Genomic DNA, 20,477 nt, shown 5'->3' with positions numbered 1-20,477 from the left:
ATGCAGGAAACTAAGCGAGGCACATCCATCACCTTCCTGACCAGGTATAGGTCAGGTGGCACGCCCTTGCACCAGCATCGGACGTGCGTGCCGAGTCTTTGCGGGCCGTCGCTCGGAGGGACCAGGGCCAGCCGCAGTCCTGGGAGCCTCCCGGCTCTACTGTGTTGCCCGTCGCTGCTCGCCGGTGGGTTTCTGACCGCAACACTTCCACAGAGCCCAATTAGGGTGGACTCCGAGGAAGCATTCACAAAGAGTGATGAAAAGGGAGACATGGAGAATGGAATTGGGAGTCAGCTGATGAAGCTGCAACCCATAAACAAAAAGCAAACCGCGAAGGAAATCATGTATGGGGGCAGAAAGGCCGCGGATAAGATGGTCAACGAAGCTAACCCGGTATTCTATAGGAGGCGTCGGGTAGCTCTCCTCGCTGGGGAAGCGCAGTGCGTCCTTCTTCTTCATCAGCCCCAGTTTTTTCATCAGGTTGATGTCCTGATTGGAAATCTTGGATCTTTCCCACTCCGCCGTTCCCAGATCTGGTGCCGCCATCTTGGATTCAGGAGTGTTGTGCCTGGTGAGTCTTGCGCGTGGTGGCATCAACAATGGCGCAGGCGTGAGTGAGAGTGTGGTTGAGCTCAAGAGGTGTTGGGGCGCAATTGGGGATTTTTGGAGAGAGAACAAAGGTGCGGCGCGGCGAAGCGGCGAATAGAGGAGGAAGATGACCTTTTATAGGAAGCGTGCGGGTCGACGCACCGTTGGATGGAGCAGTAATAAACTTGATGGTTTACACGTGGCCTAAAGGGTACAACTGTATTTTCGTAAGGATGGAACTGGACAGGCGCTACAGCGCGCGTGCCAGAAAAAGTGGAGGACGTGTGCCCCCACTTGCGCAACGTGTCAAACTGCCGCGGATTTTGGGTGCACCAGTCAGTGATAGGATAGAGCTCGTGTTTTTTAGATGAAGAGGTCGTGGCTAACGTCAGCATTGATGTCACTTTGGCAGAGGAAATTTTCGACAGCGACGATACGAAGACCGGTCAAAGAACACAAGCGATGATAATTTCGAGAGCCTTTGGTCAAATACAAGTTTTTGATCAAATGCTCGGGGGGCTACTCTTGAAAAAAGAAATTTCGGGTATGACAAAATAGAAATGGCGAGAGCCTATGATCAAATGCAAGCATTTGTTCATAGCCTCGGGGACTGCTCCCATCGGGAGCGCTGGTCGCGCACCCGATAGAAATAAAAGCTCAAGAAAGGATGACAATATAGCGACATAAGGCGTTAAAGTGTTGAGCCTACAACCAAGTACAAGTCCTTGGCTGTAGCCTCGGGGGCTACTCCCATCGGGAACGTTGTTCGCGTGCCCGATGAAATTATAAAGAGTATAGTGAGCATATTTCGAGTTATACAAATGACTCTACATATACTCCCATCAGGAAGGCAAGATAAGTCATCCGTTGACTCAATAAAATGTGCTATTCCAGCAGCCGAAAGAGCACTCGACAATATATTCTCAGAGTGCCTAAGTCGCGAATAATCTCTGAATGCCGCAAAACTTTGCGAAGGTAAGACCCCAGATCCGTTCTAAGCGGCGTGGCACCGTCTCTGACGTCGGTTTGCTACTTTTTTCCGTATCAAAAGATACGAAGAAAAATCCTAACGGACGCGTTAGGTACCCGATAAAACATGACTGGGACTCGACAGATGGTAAGACCTTAAGCGGCACATGTCGAGTTAACACCAGTATCCCGATATCATGTCCGGGGACGTGATCTTGAAATAGGTTTTTGCGGATTGCCACTAGAGCAGTTAACTAGTACCTGATCCGTCAGATGAACTAGCCCCAATTACCATTATCCCTGTACAATATATAATTGTGTATCTAAAGATATGCGATGGCTTGACAAAGTTATTGGATGATTATAAAGTTGGAGATTTTCCTTGATTCTTTGATTCAAGCAAAATCTCGGGGGCTACTGACATAGGCATCCCCAATGGGCCTGCCAAAGATGGTACCCGGGGTTTACTGAAGGCCCACGAGTCGAAGAATATGAAGCTCGGAAGCCCAGTTAGTATTAAGGAAAGTTAGAGTTGTATTAGGAAATATAGACTTGTAACTTTGCGGGTTGAACTCAGAGAGTCTCCCGGAATCTGTAATCTTGTGTAACACGGTATCCTCGGCTCCGCCTCCTATATAAGGGGGAGTCGAGGGACAAAGAGAGGATCGAATCCATTGTCAACAGAACCCTAGCTTCTTAATCGTCGAGTACTTTTCGGCTGAAACCTTCGAGATCTACTTGCCCTCTACTTCCAACTAAACCCTAGTCTACAATACGTAGGCATTGACTAGTTAATCCCTTGTCAGTATGTACCTAGATCATCAGTGACAATTATCATGGTTGGGTCGTGTTTGTAACCTGTACTGCTTCCCCTTTGTGGGCTTTCCCTCTTCTTAGAGCATCTCTAGCAGAACCCGTAAACACGTGTAGCGAGTTCAGTTCACCGAATTCGTGTTTACAGGTCGGAGAAATGTTGTCACGGAGTAGAATCCCATGGAGTAGAATCCGTAAAACAGGAACTGAAAAACTGAATTTGAAATGTTGCGGGTAAATTAGGCGATGATCATATATATAGATGGATTTGATGCTCCGATTGAGCATCAAAAGTTACATAATTCGAGAAATTAAACCTAAATTACTTATACACCGGCGAGCGCTACTAAGTTTAAGCAAAATGCGGCCTAAATAATGGCCTATGCGCGCGGCGGTGCCGGTGGTGGTAGAGTGTCTCGGCGGCAGACGGCGTCGACGATGTCGTGGAGGAGCTTCACTCCTCGTCGGCGTCAAGCTCGACTATCTCGAGCTTGACGCGGCGGACGTGCTCCTCCCGGCGGGCCTCCTCGTACTCTCGCACCTGGCGGACGGCGTCCGCCTCCTCCCGGCGGAAGCGAGCGCGGGCCTCCGCCTCGGAGATGGCCTTCGTCTGCGCGAGCACGACCTCCTCCTCGTCGGAGCGTGGACGTAGTCGCCCGCCGAGAAGGTGGGCGACCGCGAGGGGACGAGGTCATCGTCGTCGCTGCTGTCGGCGATGGGGAGCCACGGTGCACGACTTGAGCCGCCAGACGAGGACCCCTCGCTGGCGCTGGCGTACCTCGCAAGCTTCCGTGGGGGCGTGAGCCCCCAGTTCGTCCACCGGCGGGTGTTGCGCTTGCGCGCGCCCTCCGACCTGTTCCATTTCCGCTGTTCCGCGTCGGTGCGTAACACGGGGGGACACTGCGGTGAGTCCCCGCCGCCCAATCCGCCGTCGCGGCCTGCTGAGCCGCCGCGGCCTGCTGAGCCGCCACGGGAGGCCAAGCTCGCCGGAAAGGTGGGTGGAACGGTGACTGCGGGCTGCTCGATTGCTCGCCGGAAAACGGGGTAGGCGGCGGCGGAGGGAGTGGAAGCGGCGGAGGGGAGTAGGGTTTGGAAACCGAACTCCCCTTCACGGCCCCTTTTAATACGGGGCGACCGCGCAGTTTCTCGAGGGCCCGAAATCGTTATACGGGCCAGGCTGCGAGTTCGGGCTCCGTTCTGGCCCAGTTTCGGTCCGAACCCGTATAACCGCCGGAGTTTTTCAGTTTCCGCCCAGTTTACGGGCTCTGCTAGAGTTGCTCTTAATATATATACATGCATTCCACATGTATGGTTCGAAAAAAACCTTGTATCAGTTTGGCCTTTTGAGATTTATTTATAAAGCGTGACGAAATCCTGTTTCAAAACATAGTGTGCCGACTTAAATAAAACATCTGCTCGAATACACAAACGGAAATTAGTGAAATAACACAAAAGAAGTGTCAATTTACAAACTAGAACTGCATAGTTCTTGATGGACATAATAATGGACATGGATGGGGAAAACGAGTCCAGCGCTAAACTGACATCTATCTCTCAGTACGAACTGTTGCAAACAAACATCATTACATAATTTTTATGAAGAGACATTTTATTTACTTAAAAGTTCGCATCAATAAGATACAAACACAATTACATGGATATTATACCTAAGGAAACATGGATGGATTTTTTTCTCATCGACTGATGCATATGGCATTCATTATATTACTACATTATTCAAGAGTTATTACTTATAGACTTAAAACTGACTGGACAGAGCCGGCTCTTACATATATTTATGCATGCATATAGGTTGCACGCAAGCAAAAAAAAAATCTAAATTGACTTCATGGAACCGGTTCTCTTGTATCTTACGAACAGATTTCCTTTTGGCTTTGCCACGTAATTGCCCCAGTCTGTCTCTGGGAAAGGAGAGATCAATTCGAGTTCAAAGTTCCTTAGCAAATGGCTCCAAATCAGCTTAATCTGCATGTAAGCGTAGGCCTCGCCGGTGCAAACGTGCCGACCACCGCCAAATGACATGTAAGATAACTTGCCTAATGCTATGTCCTCTTTCCTTCCCGGGCCAAACCGGCGCGGGTCATATACCTGAGGGTCCTTATAGATGTAGGGAAGGTTATTGTTCACTAGAACAAGAGTTGCTACGGGGTGGTCTGGCTCGATTTCATACTGTTTTCCCTCTCTGGTTTGCACCGTGAAGTGTGTATGTGCCTTGCGGGCTAGCGCCAGCGCTGGAGGGTGCATCCTTAGCGTCTCCTTGATGCAATTATGAAGTATCTCCATCTCCATGACAGCACTGTAGTCTAGCCCGTCCTTGTACTTCTTGGCGATTTGTTCTTGCTCCTCAATGGCGGCTGCTAAGAAGGTTGGGTGGCTGAGCAGACAAGCTCCGGTCCAAGTGCTGGCGACAGAGCTGGTATATTTTCCAGCAAATAGCAAGCTTATGATCAATCCCACTACCTCTTGTACTGATGTAGAGCGGCCGTCTTTGTACTTGGAGTCGATCAATCCCTGCAGCGTGTCCTCCTCGACTCTGCCAGACCTCTTGCGGGACTCCACCACCTCAGATAGTATTTCGGTCAGCCTGATGCGCGCTCTGTCACGCCGCCGGTTTGCTGGAGTTGGGAGATATGGAAATAGGATGCTACCCAAGCTCATGCCATTTCCGAGCTCAGTAAACAGCGTGGTGATCTCGTCAAACATATTTTCCCGGACCTCTTTTCCGAGGAAACATCGGCTCGCGATCAACATGAGTACCCGCTCGAACTCAAGCTTTAAATCAACGATGCCCTCTTTTCCCCATTTGCCAAAGTGGCCCTGCGTACATCCAAACAAGCAAGTTTGTAAAAAAAGAAAAAGAAATTGTTTGCGTCATGTATACTAGGAATTAGGCAGATACTAGCTAGGAATTAATAGTCGAGACAGATATTGCAGGGTTTGTTTTCTACGCACCTCCACTTCTTGTAGCATCTTAGAAACATGGCCGGCCAATCTGGATGGCCGGAGCGCTTCAAGGTGAAATCGCTTTTGCTCATTCCGAGTAGCGACGTCGACGGCGTAAGCAATCGCCAAGCCAAACATGGGCACGGTGAACTCGAAGAGATCCCCGTGGCTGATCTCGGAGTCCAAACCTTGAAAGAAATGGGTGGTGACTTCTGGCCCAGCCAAGAACGTCATCTTCAGCCCAAAGGGACTGACCATGAACACGCTGCCATACTTGGCATATAGATGATTGAACACAGCAGGCATGCCGTTCTTCACAAGGGTGGGTATGAGCGCGAGGAGGGCGGCACCACTGACTAGAGGTGGAAGTTGAGTTCCTCGATACCTTGCTCTTGTGATCTTGGTGGATAGTACAACGATGATGATGGAAACCAGAGCCGCGGCGCCACACCACCACCAGGTACTTGGGAACTCCATGGTTCCGCAGTATAGAAGTTGTTTAGTAGGGAAGCGGATGCACCTCTCCTGGAGGGTCGCGTGCTATATATAGATAGATAGAAGAAATAAGGCAGTGAGTAGTGCAATAGCTAGTAGATCTCTCACGATTAAATTTTCCTTTTGATGAGGGGGGTCGATCTCATGGTTAATTGTGTGCTCATATAGGACGACAGGATAAGGCTAGCTAGTGAACAAACTGACTGATATAATTGTGTACGCATATAGGATGACGGGACAAGGCTAGCTAGCGAACGAACTAGCTGATATAATTATGTACGTGTATAGGATGACGGGACAAGGCTAGCTAGCGAAAAACAGACTACCCGCAAAGATAGAAGGAACAAACTGACTGATATAATTGTGTGCACATATCTGACGACAGGGTAAGGCTAGCTAGCGAACGAACTGACTGATATGCGCTCCACATGGGCGACGTAGGCAGTATTGTATCTCTACTACTTAAAAAGGGGGAACAAGTTCCGTCATCAGGCGGTACGTACGCTTCGTCGTCCTTCCTTCGTCCCCTCCTTTACAATCGCCCTGCACCATCCTAACTGGGCCAAGCCCAAGCCAACTTGGTCCTTCCCTTCGCCCTGTCCCAGCATCGCTCCCAGAAACGAAGCTTCATCCTCTCCCAGCATCGCTTCCAGAAACATCGCTCAACTACAACTAACAACAATTAACAATCAATCCCTCAAACATCGCTTATACCAATTTTTTCTTCCGAAACACCCAGCCCTACCCTACCTAAATTATCGCCATCATCAACCACCATTACTTCACCAAAAATTTCTTCCACCATTACCGTCCTATCAGCATATACATATGCGCCAAAACCATTTTTTGTGCTTCCCACCTGCCCATCACGCTCGAGCTGGTCTTACACCCCCACTTGATCCTTCCAGCTGACCTGTCCTGAAGCTACCGCCATGGCGACTCGATACATTCTCGGTCTCCCAGGCTCGAAGAGGGTGATGGCACCGTCACCTATCCTAGCTCCCGCCGTCTTGCCTCCTCCAATCACCAGGTAAACTCGAGTCCTGCACTCCTGCATCAATGGTGTGGGAGATCATTAACAGGAACATTGATAATCACTTTTCTCTGTTATCACTGATGTTAGATTTCACAATATCGAGGAGTCACCTACCCCGGTGCCAGCTCCCGCCGTCTTGCCTCCTCCAATCACCGGGTAACTGCGATATCTCATCTGCATCAATATTGTGGAAGATTATTACCTAGCTCTTGGATAATCACTTTTCTCATGTTTCTCTTTCTTATATCACTGATGTTAGATTCCACAATGTCGAGGAGTCACCTATCCTGGTCCTGGCTCCCGCCATCTTGCCTCCTCCAATCACAAGGTGCGATTTCTCTCCTGCATCAATACCATAAGAAATTATTACCCAACTCATGGATAATCATTTTTTCCATGTTTCTCTTTCTTATATAGCAGCTATATAAGATTCCGCAATGTCGAGGAGTTGCACACGTACAACAGTTCATGGGAGACAACTGCAAGAATTATTTCTGGACGAATCAGATATACTAGAAATGGAGATGTTATGTACCGAGGCATCCTCGTTGACCAATCCATGAGAATTATTTTTATGCCACATTATCCCTATTCCTCTGCTCTTCTATAGACAATCTACTGCCCAGATCTATCTTTGCTTGTGCATAACTATGCTAGCAGATAATGCAGTACATGGACGTGATGTATTCATTGAAATTATCCATATGCATTGCTATTTTCTCCTCTCTGGTTTGCTGCATCAGGTGCACAGTGCAGAATTATTTCGCATTTTATCTCACCAAGGTAGATTCTGATGCAAACTAGAGTCTGATGCACGGTACTGTAACTTTAATGTACAGTCAACAATGTCCATCAGTGCATGCATGAAAAGGCATCACAACTAGCAAAAATTTATAGGACCAACCGCGTCTAAATAGTTGTTTTAAAAACCAGAACAAAAAACTATGCTTTGATTGTATCTTTTAGAAGATCAAACCTGTTTTCTAACAAAGTAAAATAATCTTGGCTTTATAGGGGGACAAAATGGAAGCAGTAGCATATGGGCAGCATGCAAACCGTTTCAAGAACGAGCTGCGGATTGGCGAGGTATACTTAATCAGAGGTCTGGGTTCCAGCCGGCGGATATGCCACCGCAGCTTGGATTGGCCATACCAAGCGATTATTACATCATCATGCACTCTCGGACCCAGATTCGTCCAGCTGGGCCTAGCATTGACATCCCTTGCCTGCCATCACGGTTCATGGATTTCAGCGATATAGCAAGACTTAGAAACAAAATGCTCACAGGTGTGTACATCTTTTTAACTTGTTCACACTTCTTATAATTTCAGACTATGCAGTTTATAACTTTTATCCATTTCTAGATGTCATTGGGATAGTTGTGGATGTCAGCCCTGTCAGATTCCACAAGTCATTCGAACGGAGCACACCATGCCGAGATGTCGTGCTGTTGAACATTAGGTAATCTACAATTAACTCGGTTTAATTACTGCTTCTCATTATCTGTTAGCTACATAAGTGTTGATTTACAGATGGGAGTTTATTTGTCTGCGCATATGGGATCGACATGTGTCACGACACATGACAAAGTGGCGACGTGCCGAAGAAGAAATGTGTATCTTAGCTGCCACCCTCCTTGAGGTCAGCACGACGCAAGGTATGTAAGAATATAGCGTCCACTTTACTACACCTTTCAACTTGCATGGTCGTTCTAACCATCACATTGTTTTCTAAACTTGGCTGTAAGGATAAATGCTACAGACGAATGCTACAGACGGATTCTTTCAACATGGCTGTAAGGATAAATGCTACAGACGGATTCTTTCAACATGGCTGTAAGGATAAATGCTACAGACGAATTCCAATGGGTCACGGACACTCCGTGTCACTATATGGATCTCCAGTTTTGCGTGAGTTTCTATGTTAAGTTTATCTTAAATATCATTTTCTATTTAGCAATTATTGTTTTCAATAATTATTCAGCTCATCTCAGAACATATTGACCAACTCCATGAGAGACCCAAAGCTTCGTCTACCGTTTGACACTCAGCGCGATATCATAGCGAGAATGTTCGACTGCTAGCCAGGGATGTGCTTCCACGTGTCATCGTGCAACTCGGTAAGACTGCTATTGTGGTATATGTTTGGGTCGTTACGCACATACTAATCCTAAATCCATTTTACGCAGATTTTGATACCATATCCTACAAATGGGCGCTTCATTCTGTTTGTGTTTAACCTGGGTGAACGAACCATTACCATACTTGATCCCATCCCTGTATCGGACAAGTGGAAAACAAGTCTTCTAAACAAAGATGCATTAAAGCTGAAAGATATATCATTCCACCTTAACATTGCTCTTCAAGCTGCAATTAAAGGATGGAATGATGACGTTTTCCTATGGCATCGCATCACACCGGTTGGGTTGCCAAAAAAACCATGACAGGTGGGAATCAATGGCATTAGAAGTAGTTTCCAATATCTTATCTACACTTTTTTGCTAACAACAATGTGTACACTTCTACAGCAAGATGTCATGATTTTGGGTTCTAAAATTTACGCGCTCATGGAATGGTAAAGAAGTTTATCGAGCTAATGCCATGGTGAGTATTGAGTTTTAATGTTAACCGTAAATGTGAGCTCTTCAGCATACTTACATATAGTGCACGTGCAGGGTGGTTACGACCTAAGAAACAAAGTGGTGGTACACATGCTAACATACAAGGACAATGAATGTGAAGCCAACATCCCGCAAGTTGTTAAAGATTTGGTCAAGTTCCTAGGGACAGATTTTTTTGTTTGAAGTTGCTGGTTTAGTTATTTTGTGCATGACCTAAACAGCTGTAATGGTGTATTTCAACTCACATGCAGTTTGCAAGTCATATGTAAGCAGCTGTTATTGCTCGATCATACTTCATGTGCATCTTGGCCTTGCAAGTTGATGGATATTTGCCCAACTGTATTTACCATAGCTTACTATAAGATATGTGCATGTGTAATATCTTTAGAAACTATCTCAGTACCTCTCCTATAAGATAGTGCAGCTTAGAAATGCGGTGTAAAATCTTAAATTTAATCAACTCTTTGTGAAATCAGAACAACAACAAATAAATGTTGAGACTAAAAATGTTGCAAGTGCTTGCTATAGCTTACAGAATTGATGCCTATTGTAGAATCAGATCAATATGAGGACCCAACTATCAGTTCCTTTGCAGCCAAGCTCTCAAAATTTGTCTCTGTGAGGGGTGTCGCCAACAATGACCTGCAAGTCGAGTAAACTAACTTTGTAGATATATCAAGGGTAGCTGAAGTTCGTATAAATGTCCAGGTGGGGCAAAAGTTAACTGAAGTTTTGTGCTTTTGTCAGTTCATTACCTTGAACGTGTTGCCTGGCTTTAAGATCGGGTGGGTGAATAATTGATAGATGTTCTATACCAGATCCAGATCATATGAAGTGTTTGTACCAGCAAGAACAAGGACCTTGTCAGCATTATGGCTAGCACCCTATAAACAAGGGCACAAAATAAATCAATAGTATTGGGAGATGTTCACTGCCTGCATAGAACACTCAGCTCATATTCATTAATATCAGTTTGGTGAATGTGATATACTGTACAGCATACCAGATAACACCTATTCCCTTTTATGTGATCCTTGGCCTTTTACTTGATTTAAATATTTCCTCATGGAAATAACCAACTCATCAGTTATTATGAAACTAAAACGCGGGAAAAAGAAGTAGGCAAAAAGAATAACAGATTGGAACAAAATGTATATAATTTTAATGCTCTAACATAGTACATAAGATAAGACAGTATGCTTCAACTTGTTTTTGTTAAATCAAAACATATTATTGTTGCAAGATTCATGCGGTCTGCAGCCAAACAACTACCGGGCCGCCGATCGCTGGTTTTTGCTCGTCCCTATAACATACAATCCAATCGCTAAGAATATGTTCAGGGAAGAGGCATCATCCTCTTGAAGCACTCAGTCCTTGTGTAGCATGTAAGCAGCTGCGTGATGGCCGCTTTCAAGATTTATGTTCCACACAGGAAGTTGCTGAGAAACTTGATGACATCTTTGTGCATCAGCTCAATCGCAGCCTTCCATCGGCCGGCGAAATTCTTGGTCATTGAGATTTGTGGATAATTTAGAGTACTGTTCAGTGATAGATCGTACCTATTTTTTATCCCCTCGAACAAACCGAAATGAGTGAAAATTTTCTATTTGGAATCGTCTTAGGCCTAATTCCTATAACACAGCTCTACCACACACCAGCTACAATAAGCTCCAGGTCAAGCCCACATCAATATAAAATCAGCGCATCAGGTTGTTGACATTGATTTAAGTCAACCAAACTAAGCCCACACTAGAATATCACATCTTTCTTATCTATAAAACATTCAGAGCAGAGCTCAAGCCAACACTCTGTCCACAGCCCAGCAGAGACAAAACCCACAAATGATGATATTCTTCTCATTTGGACACTAAAGCAGGTAAAATAAATTAAATTTGGACAGAGCGAAATATAGCTCCAAATAACCCAAATAGCAGATAGGTTTGTTTTCTTGGCCACTGTATTCTACTTAACCAAAGAACAAGACTCAGTACGTTATTGCCTGATAATAGTTAAGATGAGAGATCATCTTCCTTATAAACCGATAAAATATTTTCCAGGTATCCTTAAAAAAAACAGATACTTCGCCATATCAAATCGCAAATACCGCGCGCCCGAGATTTTTTCCTAAATAATAGCATATGGAGATTTATTTACCCATTTATTTATGCCACTGATTTAGCAGGCAACTAATCCGTCCACCCCATCCTCCCTTGCCCATTATTTCTCTACGCCTCCTAGCCAATCAGCACGGCGAGCACACAACACCTATGCGAACAGCTACAAAGACGAAAATTGTTGGAGCCCGTAAGTTTGATGATCTCAGGTAAGTTTGATGAATCATCATGTTTATATACCATCTAATTAGCTTCTGATAAGGGATAATAGGCTGGGAGAGCGGAAATCGTACCGAGCCGACTGTAGCACTTGAGGGTGAGGACGCCTCCTCGTTTGTGCAGCGGGGAGGGGAAGAGGAAATCGACCGGGCGGCAGGGAGGGGAGGTGTCGGACGACGCCGTCGTGTGGAGGGGATGCGGGAGGGAGAAGCCGGGGGCGGTGGCGACGGCGACGCGTTGACGGGGTGAGCTGGCGGCGGGGAGAATCGAGGGAGAGGCGGCTACGTGCTACCGGCGCGCAGCGGCTTCGCGTGTAACTCCGAGCGGCGAAGTGGAGGAGAGGAGGTACCGTCGCCGCGGTTGGGGTTGGGGGCGAAGCTGGAGGGACGGGGTGCTGGTGATGGGGCTGTGCTGTGCGGTGGATAGGGATTTGGTCTGAAGAGAGAGAGAGAGTGATAGCTGCATACGGAGAAGAAAGACAGAGACAGTGAGACTGAGGCTTTGCTATCCACTCACTACTTTGGCCTGTGGCTGGTACGGAGAAGAGCCTTCCCAAAAAAAATCAGTCGATTCATTTTTCTGTTTCTATGTTGTTGCACTCTTAATCTACACTGTTTGCACTCTTACAAATGTGCATCTGCTGATTTTGTAGTGTGCAAGTATATCATTTTAAAAATATATGAATTCACTGGTTTTCAATATTCAGTTGAATTGTAGGATTTAATAAACCCATCGACTTGAAAGTCGGACCTTTTTAAATGCAGTGTTGTATTTTGCCTCTGTTCGGTAGTCTATTTCCATTGTTTAGGACTCTAATGTTTTTTTGCTTTTTTTTTACTATCAATCAATATTTCAAGTGGACCATTTTAGTTGTTAAAGCTCTATTTAATGATGTTCGGTTGCTAAGTGTGTCTCTGGTATGAAAAAATATTGCTTGACATTTACACATATCAGGTATATATATAGGACACCAGGTCAATTTCGGTCTAGGTCAATCCCTGGTTATTTGTGTAGAAATTGTTATTCTTCGAGCATTGAGATTTTTGTATTTATTTATATTAATAGAGTTATCTTCACATTGATCTGTCTCCGCTTTCATTTAAAAGTTAAAAAAAAAATGGCCATCAACTTGCAGAACTTTTGGTTGTTTCGTCGATAATCAAAACACCGAAATCGGATACGTGCGGCTGGCCTGTGTTGGCCTATATAGTGTTTTATATGTTAAAGTTACCCTGGTTGCAGCTATCGATTCCATGGTGGTAGAGTTCGATGTATCCTTGTGTGGCGTAGTTTTCCTGTTTGTATGCCAAAAATCAGCAATACATCATCTAAGCTTCCTGTTTGTCTCTCACATGTGATTAGCTTGTCACATATCTAATGTTTATACACCAGCCATAAAGCAATATATATGCGTATACTTTGCATATTTCATGCATATATCTACATTCTGTTTTATATAAATATATTTCTAGCAGCTTTATAATGATTTTATATGAAGACGGCTTGACTCTCTAGAATATAACTAATTATAATCTCACAAAAAACTTATTAATTATTTCATATATATTTTGTATAGACAATTTTTCGCTAATTTTGGACTGAATCTACAATTTACTTGGAACCAAAATTTTGCTTTTCTTTCACTCTCCTATGTTGTTTATTCTTCCGCCGGCCCGACTTCCGTTAACCTATACATAATGAATGGAAACTCTTTGCTTCACTCCTCCTTTTTTAACAAAGAATTCTACATTTTTCGTTGCAGATGGATTCTCCTACACAGTCCAGTGAATGTACTCCTTTTAAAGACTTGTCCAACACCATCAACACAAGTAACAACGATGATATAATGTGTAAGTATATCATGTAATGGTCACATCTAACTACATCGTGTATTCTATTAGGTGTTATTGGCACAAGTAATGGAGGGGAAGCTACAGATGCCCGAGAACGTAGCAGACAACGAGCTCGAGAGCGATACGCGCAAATGGATAAAGAAAAGAAAGATGAACTACTTAGGAAGCGTCGTGAAGCCTACCAACAGAAGAAATATGGATCATTAGTTAGTACCCGGGAGTCACGAGATAGTCCATGCACACTCTCCCGGCTACAAAGCATGCCAGATGTTACAGGTGCACTTTAGCAATTATGTATATGACTTACTGGATTCATGTTTGTAATGTAACTTAGCCACCCGATCCTTGATTTTTAGCTAGGAGATACAGCTTGGAACAAGGAAACTGGGTCCCTGGTGATATTGACACATACCAGAGGTAATCACTTGCTGGTACTAAGACAACTAATTTTCTAATAAAGTGAATGCAACTATGTAAAAAATTCATATCTAATGTAGCTTCCTGCGTGATGTTTTTTTCTATGTAGAAGCAGCTGACATCAACAATAGCTATAATGATGGACCCATTGAGACATTGTCCATAGATCCAAAGGAGTGGAGGAGGCTACGAGATAGGGAACGATATGCAAACATGGATAGCACAAAAAAAGAAGAATTGCTAAAAAAGCGTCGTGAATCTCGTCAAAAACAAAAATTATCAACACGGAACAAGGAGAATGAGGTTACAGCTGAACATGGTGAATGGCTAAAAAGGAATGACAACTACCAGAGGCAGTCAATTCATGTGCCATTTCAAGGGCAAGAAATCACGTCGGCTCATAAGATCATAACTCATTCTTGCTTAAGATGAATGCAATTGTGTAAATAATTAATACCTAATTAGATAATTGTGTCAAGTTGTTTGTCCATAATATAAATGAAAACAACTATGTTAATAATTCATGCCCAATGGAGCTATTTATAAAATTTCTTATGCTATGTAGATTTAGTTTACATGAACAAAGATGTACCCACGTCACCCCTCATTCAGCCACAACCCATAGTAGATCGTACAGAGCAGGAGAAGGAGCGTAAAAGGGAACAATATGCACAGTGGTATAACAATAATAAAGATGACCTACTAGCAAGAAGGCGTGAAGCCTATCAACAAAAGAAATCATTGGCCGGTAAGGAATTCACATTTAGCAAACTAAATATATCAATAGTGGATGTATCCACACCAACATGGAGTCTTACTTCTTAGCATTATCATGTCATTTTATCAGAGCAAATTGAGAAAAAGCGTGCAAGGGATAGGCTCCATTATGCCGATATGACTCCTACGAAAAAGCGTTCAAAGAAGGCTCTCCGTGAGTTACGGCGCAACAGTTTGAGTAAAGAATCTATAGCCATGGAGAACCCATGTTGGACCCATGGGGTTATTCATACCCCTGCTCCTCAAGCCTCCATACCCCCAAGCGATTGGTATATTCCTGAGTTCAGCGGAACCCCAATTTATATCCAACCTACTTTAGAGCAAATGTCAGTGGAGGCGACCCCTAACATGGATGATAGTAATATATCACGGAGAAAACATGTTACACCAGGAGAAAGGCATGCGTTGCTAGGTCTCCGAAATGAAACATTCTATGCAAATAGTAAGAAGCATGCAACTACATCGGTAGGTGAAAACCCATCGATGGCCATGGAAGGTGTCAATGGTTCGGAGACACCAACACAAACTATCGTCGTTAACAATGGTAATTTTCATATATTCATTTTCCTTTTGCTCCAATTTAAGCATCTAACGGTTTTAATGACTATACTTTCATGTTATATTCACAGAAACTATTTCTCCAACGCCCGAGATTGTTAACATACATCAAACACACTTACCAGCCAACGATGATGGTAATTATTTTGACCATATTCACTCCATGGCCTATTTTAAACATGTGCTCATAAATAATTATATGATAGGCGAGGACGAGGGTGTCATATTGGAAGAAGACTCCGAAGATGAGGAAGGTTATGTGTTTGCTGGACAAGGTAATTTGCTCATGTCCACCTCATCACATGTATATAGTGCGCACAATTTTTGGACTCATGTTGAGTACCATTTCAGAAGAGGACATTGATGAGGATGTTGAAATGGAGGAGGAGGATGACGACTCTGCTTCAATTTCAAGCGTCCCAGATCCATATGACATGGTGTACAGCATAATCCCAAATAGCACGCACATGCTAAAGCCCGTTGAGGACTGCAAATTTTGTGGTGCAAAGAAGTTCGAGCATGAGTCGATGGGGTTTTGCTGCCGTAAAGGGAAGATCAAACTGGCCAACCCAGAGACGTCGCCCAACCTCATGAGGCTTTGGACGAGTGAAGAACCTGATGCTAGGCATTTCCGTGACAACATCAGGTTTTTCAATGGGCATTTCTCGTTCACCTCACTATATTGTCACCTTGATAATGATACCACTAACACATCAAAGCATCATATCTATACTTTCCGTGCTCACGGAAAAATGTACCACAACCTACGATCATTTGGCAAACAAGATGGTTTGGTGGGAAGTCACCTGGAGCTTTACTTCTTTGATGATGATCCCAGTTTAGAGCACAGGTATCGTAGCTGCCGCAAAGAGCAGTGCGCGAAAGACAAAGAAGTAATCACACATTTGGTCAACATACTTCGTGACAACCCATACTCTGAACATCTACGAAGTATGGGACAAGTTGAGGATCTTGATGACTATTGTATCACACTAAACCTTGACCAAAGGATGGATCAGAGAAGATACAATGCACCAACCACTTCAGAAGTTGCCGCTGTGTGGGTGGAGGGGAGCGAGCGTCGAAGACAGTTCGACAACAATGTCATCCTGCAAGGGAAAAATAGAGATATATATAGTATCAAGTCCTATCATGGATGCTATGACCCATTGTCCTACCCTCTATTCTTCCCTAGAGGCGGACTTGGGTGGCATACCAATATCCCAAAGGAAAATGTGCCCTATGAAACTGCGATGGCAGCTCGTGCAGCTCGGCTAGCTCGTCGTAAGAATGATGATTCCTCACAATACCCCCCGATGATAATGATGATGCTGATGATGATGATGATGATAATAACAATAATAATGGTGATGATGGAGGTTTGTGTTCAAATTAGTTGTTACATGTGTTGTCCATGCTATGCAATATGATCTCTTCCGAGAGCATTAATTTTAAATTCTATGTGCAGGTTCCGGCGGCAGACTATGTGTTTCTGTGCGGGACTACAACTGCTACAAATTCCAGATGCGTCCTGGCATATTCAACCCGATCCTCTATGGCAAGCGTCTTTTTCAGCAATTCGCGGTCGACACATATATCAAGATCGAGAACTCACGATTGGACTACATATGGAATCATCAAGATACGATAAGGGCAGACCTGTACCAAGGCTTGGTGGACAGCTTGCATGCTGGTGAGGGTAGTGCGGACGCTGTTAGAAAGCGTAAAGTATTGTCTACATCATTTATCGGTGGTCCACGGGACAAGAGGCGTCATTACATGGATGCTATGGTCTTGGTGCGGAAGTACGGCAAGCCGGACATATTTCTCACAATGACATGCAATCCAAACTGGGATGAGATAAAGCGCGAGCTCTACCCTGGACAGACACCTCAGGATCGCCCAGACCTTGTTGTGCATGTTTTTAGGGCAAAATTAGAGGAACTTAAGCATAAGTTGCTTAAGAAGGACATCCTCGGCAAGGTGAGGGCCTATGTGTACGTGGTGGAGTTCCAAAAGAGGGGCCTTCCACATGCACACTTCTTGCTCATCATGGAGGGGCGATACAAGCTCACGTGCCCTGAGCAGTATGACCGTATTATCTCGGCTGAGCTCCCAAACAAGAAGAAGTATCATGAACTGTATAAGATAGTTGTGAAGCATATGATGCACGGCCCATGCGGTGCTTTGAACCCTAATTGCCCCTACACGGAAGGGCGTCCTGCTTGCAAGAACCACTATCCTCGACCTTACAATGCGGCTACCTTACAGGGAAAGGACTCCTACCCTCAATACAGAAGACGTCAAGATGGTTGTAGAGTAATGGTTCGAAAGGAATGGCTAGATAATAGGTGGGTCATCCCATACAACCCTCACCTTCTGCATCACTTTAATTGTCACATCAATGTTGAGGCATGCGGAAGCATAAAGGCCGTTAAGTACATATTCAAGTACATATACAAGGGCCATGATCGCGCGTCTATTTCAATGAGTGAAGCTGACAAGGCAGATACCAACGGGAACATAGATGAGATCAAACAATATAGAGATGCAAGGTGGGTGACTCCTCCGGAAGCCTTGTGGAGGATATATGGCTTTGAGTTGAGTAAGAACTCGCCACCTGTTATGCAGTTGCAGCTCCATCTGGAAAACATGCACATGGTTTCGTTCAAAGAGGGCCAAGATATCCAACGAGTAGTTAGCCGTGAAGGTGTTGAGAAGTCAATGCTTACAGAGTACTTTGAGGCAAACCGTTTACACGAGGAGGCTCGTTCTATCTTGTATAGGGACTTCCCCGAATGGTATACTTGGCAGAAAGGTAAGAACAAATGTTGGAAGAGAAGGGAAGTAAAACAAGATGGCACACCAACTTCACGAATGCAGGTTGGAAGAATTGTGTTGGCTCATCCAGCAGAGGGGGAACGATATTACCTACGAGTCCTTCTAAACCATGTTACCGGGGCCACCTCTTACGATGACCTAAAGACAGTTAATGGTCAGATCCTACCATCCTTCCATGAAGCTGCAGAGAGAAGGGGGTTGATTGAAGGAGACAACACATTAGATGACACCCTTACTGAATCTACACAATACGAGATGTCATCATCTCTAAGAAGGCTCTTTGCGACAATATTGGTATTCTGTGAGCCAAGCGATCTGCGCGGGCTCTGGGAGAAACACTTCGACGCAATGTCGGAAGACTATCGCCGAAATGATCCATCCAATGTTGCAGTTGAGCAAAAGGTTCTTATAGATATCAGGAATATGCTACAATCAATGGGAAAGGACATAAAGTCATTTCCTCTTCCTGATATCGATGAAGAATATGACAGTGCCACTGGTGTGGAAAGGGAGATCTTTGAGGAGTCCACCATCGAGCCTAATGACGAGGACAAAAATATACCAGCCTTACTTAATACAGACCAGAGGGCCACATATGATGTAATTATTTCTGCGGTTGATGGCGATGAGGGTGGTGTGTTCTTTGTGGATGGACCTGGAGGCACCAGAAAGACTTTTCTGTATAGAGCATTGCTCGCAACGGTACGTGGCAATAAACAGATTGCTATAGCAACAGCTACATCTGGTGTTGCGGCTTCCATAATGCCTGGAGGGAGAACTGCTCATTCACGGTTCAAGATACCGTTAAGCATTGATGATGGTAGGTTTTGTACCTTCACTAAACAGAGCGGTACTGCCAAGTTCCTGCAGTCAGCTTCTCTCATTATTTGGGTTGAGGCTTCCATGACAAAGAGGCAGGCAGTAGAGGCATTGGACAATAGTATGCGCGATATAATGAGCCGACCAGACCTGCCGTTTGGTGGAAAGATGGTTGTGTTCGGTGGAGATTTCAGGCAGGTCCTCCCTGTTGTTCGTAAGGGGTCGAGGGCTCAAATAATTGGTTCGTTGTTACGTAGGTCTTACCTTTGGGATTGCATGCGTCACCTAAAGCTGGTACGCAATATGAGGGCACATAGTGACCCATGGTTTGCAGAGTACCTACTGCGCATCGGTGATGGTAAGGAGGAGGCCAATGGTGATGGTGACATCCGCCTTCCAGACAAGATATGTGTCCCGTGTACTGGGAAGAAGGACACTGACCTTGATACACTAATAGACAATGTATTTCCCAGTCTTGGTGCTAACATGTCAGACCCAAACTACATCACCTCCAGAGCAATCTTGTCGACCCGAAATGATTGCGTGGATAGGATTAATTTGAAGATGGTCAATCGATTCCAAGGAGATGAGATGGTGTACCGTAGCTTTGATTGTGCGGTGGACGACCCTCATAACTACTACCCACCTGACTTTCTTAACACATTGACCCCTAATGGACTGCCCCCACATTTGTTGAAGCTCAAAATCAATTGCCCTGTCATATTGCTCAGAAACATTGACCCCGCAAACGGACTTTGCAATGGCACGAGGCTGGTGGTTCGAGGATTCCAAAGGAATGTCATCGATGCAGAAATTGTGCTAGGCCAACATGCTGGAAAGAGAGTCTTCTTGCCAAGGATCCCCCTTTGCCCCTCCGATGATGAGATGTTCCCTTTTCAATTCAAGAGGAAACAATTCCCTATTAAGCTCAGCTTCGCCATGACGGTCAACAAGGCACAAGGGCAGACTATCCCGAATGCTGGTATTTACTTGCCTGAGCCGGTGTTCTCTCATGGACAGTTGTATGTAGCACTTTCTAGATCCACCGCTAGAAAGAACGTTAAGATTCTTGTCATCCCGGATAGTGGTAACAAAGAAAAGAACTCAAATGCTAGCAAAAAGAAGAGTTCAATGGGTACGTACACGAAGAACATCGTCTACAAAGAGATCCTTACATCGTAGGTGAGATAATTTGTACTTATAATTTTCATAATCATAGTTTTATCTTTTTAACTATACACTTATATTTAGAATATAATTGTTTGTGCAGATCAAGTCCTTTGTGGTACTGCATGATGCCATAGAAAATGCCAAGGGGCTAGGTGGGCTTCTCATGTACAAGTTCTTTAGAATATAATTGTTTGTGCAGATCAAGTCCTTTGTGGTACTGCATG

General features: G+C 44.6%; 2 protein-coding genes across 2 annotated transcripts; one reads left to right on the top strand and one right to left on the bottom strand.

Moving 5' to 3' along the window:
* Positions 1-3,958: 3,958 nt before the first annotated feature.
* LOC127306159 (obtusifoliol 14-alpha demethylase) lies at positions 3,959-5,852 on the bottom strand. The gene is made up of 2 exons (XM_051336771.2): positions 5,344-5,852; positions 3,959-5,208 (listed from the first exon to the last, which is right to left on the bottom strand). Exons 1-2 carry the CDS (start codon positions 5,809-5,811, stop codon positions 4,207-4,209), a joined length of 1,470 nt encoding a protein of 489 aa, XP_051192731.1. The 5' UTR covers positions 5,812-5,852; the 3' UTR covers positions 3,959-4,206.
* A 9,496-nt stretch (positions 5,853-15,348) lies between these two features.
* On the top strand, positions 15,349-20,265 carry LOC127310053 (uncharacterized). Its single transcript, XM_051340753.2, has 6 exons — positions 15,349-15,409; positions 15,495-15,560; positions 15,630-15,698; positions 15,775-16,069; positions 16,262-16,374; positions 16,892-20,265. Exons 1-6 carry the CDS (start codon positions 15,349-15,351, stop codon positions 20,263-20,265), a joined length of 3,978 nt encoding a protein of 1,325 aa, XP_051196713.2.
* Positions 20,266-20,477: the final 212 nt, after the last annotated feature.

Source organism: Lolium perenne, chromosome 6, assembly GCF_019359855.2.
Source record: "Lolium perenne isolate Kyuss_39 chromosome 6, Kyuss_2.0, whole genome shotgun sequence".
Lineage (NCBI taxonomy): Eukaryota > Viridiplantae > Streptophyta > Magnoliopsida > Poales > Poaceae > Lolium > Lolium perenne.
The sequence above is the reverse complement of the archived record's forward strand: the minus strand, read 5'-3'. Positions and strand labels throughout refer to the sequence as shown.

What these genes read in the sequence shown, in the direction of transcription:
- LOC127306159 (XM_051336771.2), bottom strand. Translation starts at nt 5,811, where the DNA reads ATGGAGTTCCCAAGTACCTGGTGGTGGTGTGGCGCCGCGGCTCTGGTT. An exon ending in AGATGCTACAAGAAGTGGAG is followed by an intron (nt 5,209 to 5,343) that starts GTGCGTAGAAAA and finishes GGATGTACGCAG; the next exon opens with GGCCACTTTGGCAAATGGGG.
- LOC127310053 (XM_051340753.2), top strand. Translation starts at nt 15,349, where the DNA reads ATGGCCATGGAAGGTGTCAATGGTTCGGAGACACCAACACAAACTATC. An exon ending in AACTATCGTCGTTAACAATG is followed by an intron (nt 15,410 to 15,494) that starts GTAATTTTCATA and finishes TTATATTCACAG; the next exon opens with AAACTATTTCTCCAACGCCC. An exon ending in TTATGTGTTTGCTGGACAAG is followed by an intron (nt 15,699 to 15,774) that starts GTAATTTGCTCA and finishes GTACCATTTCAG; the next exon opens with AAGAGGACATTGATGAGGAT.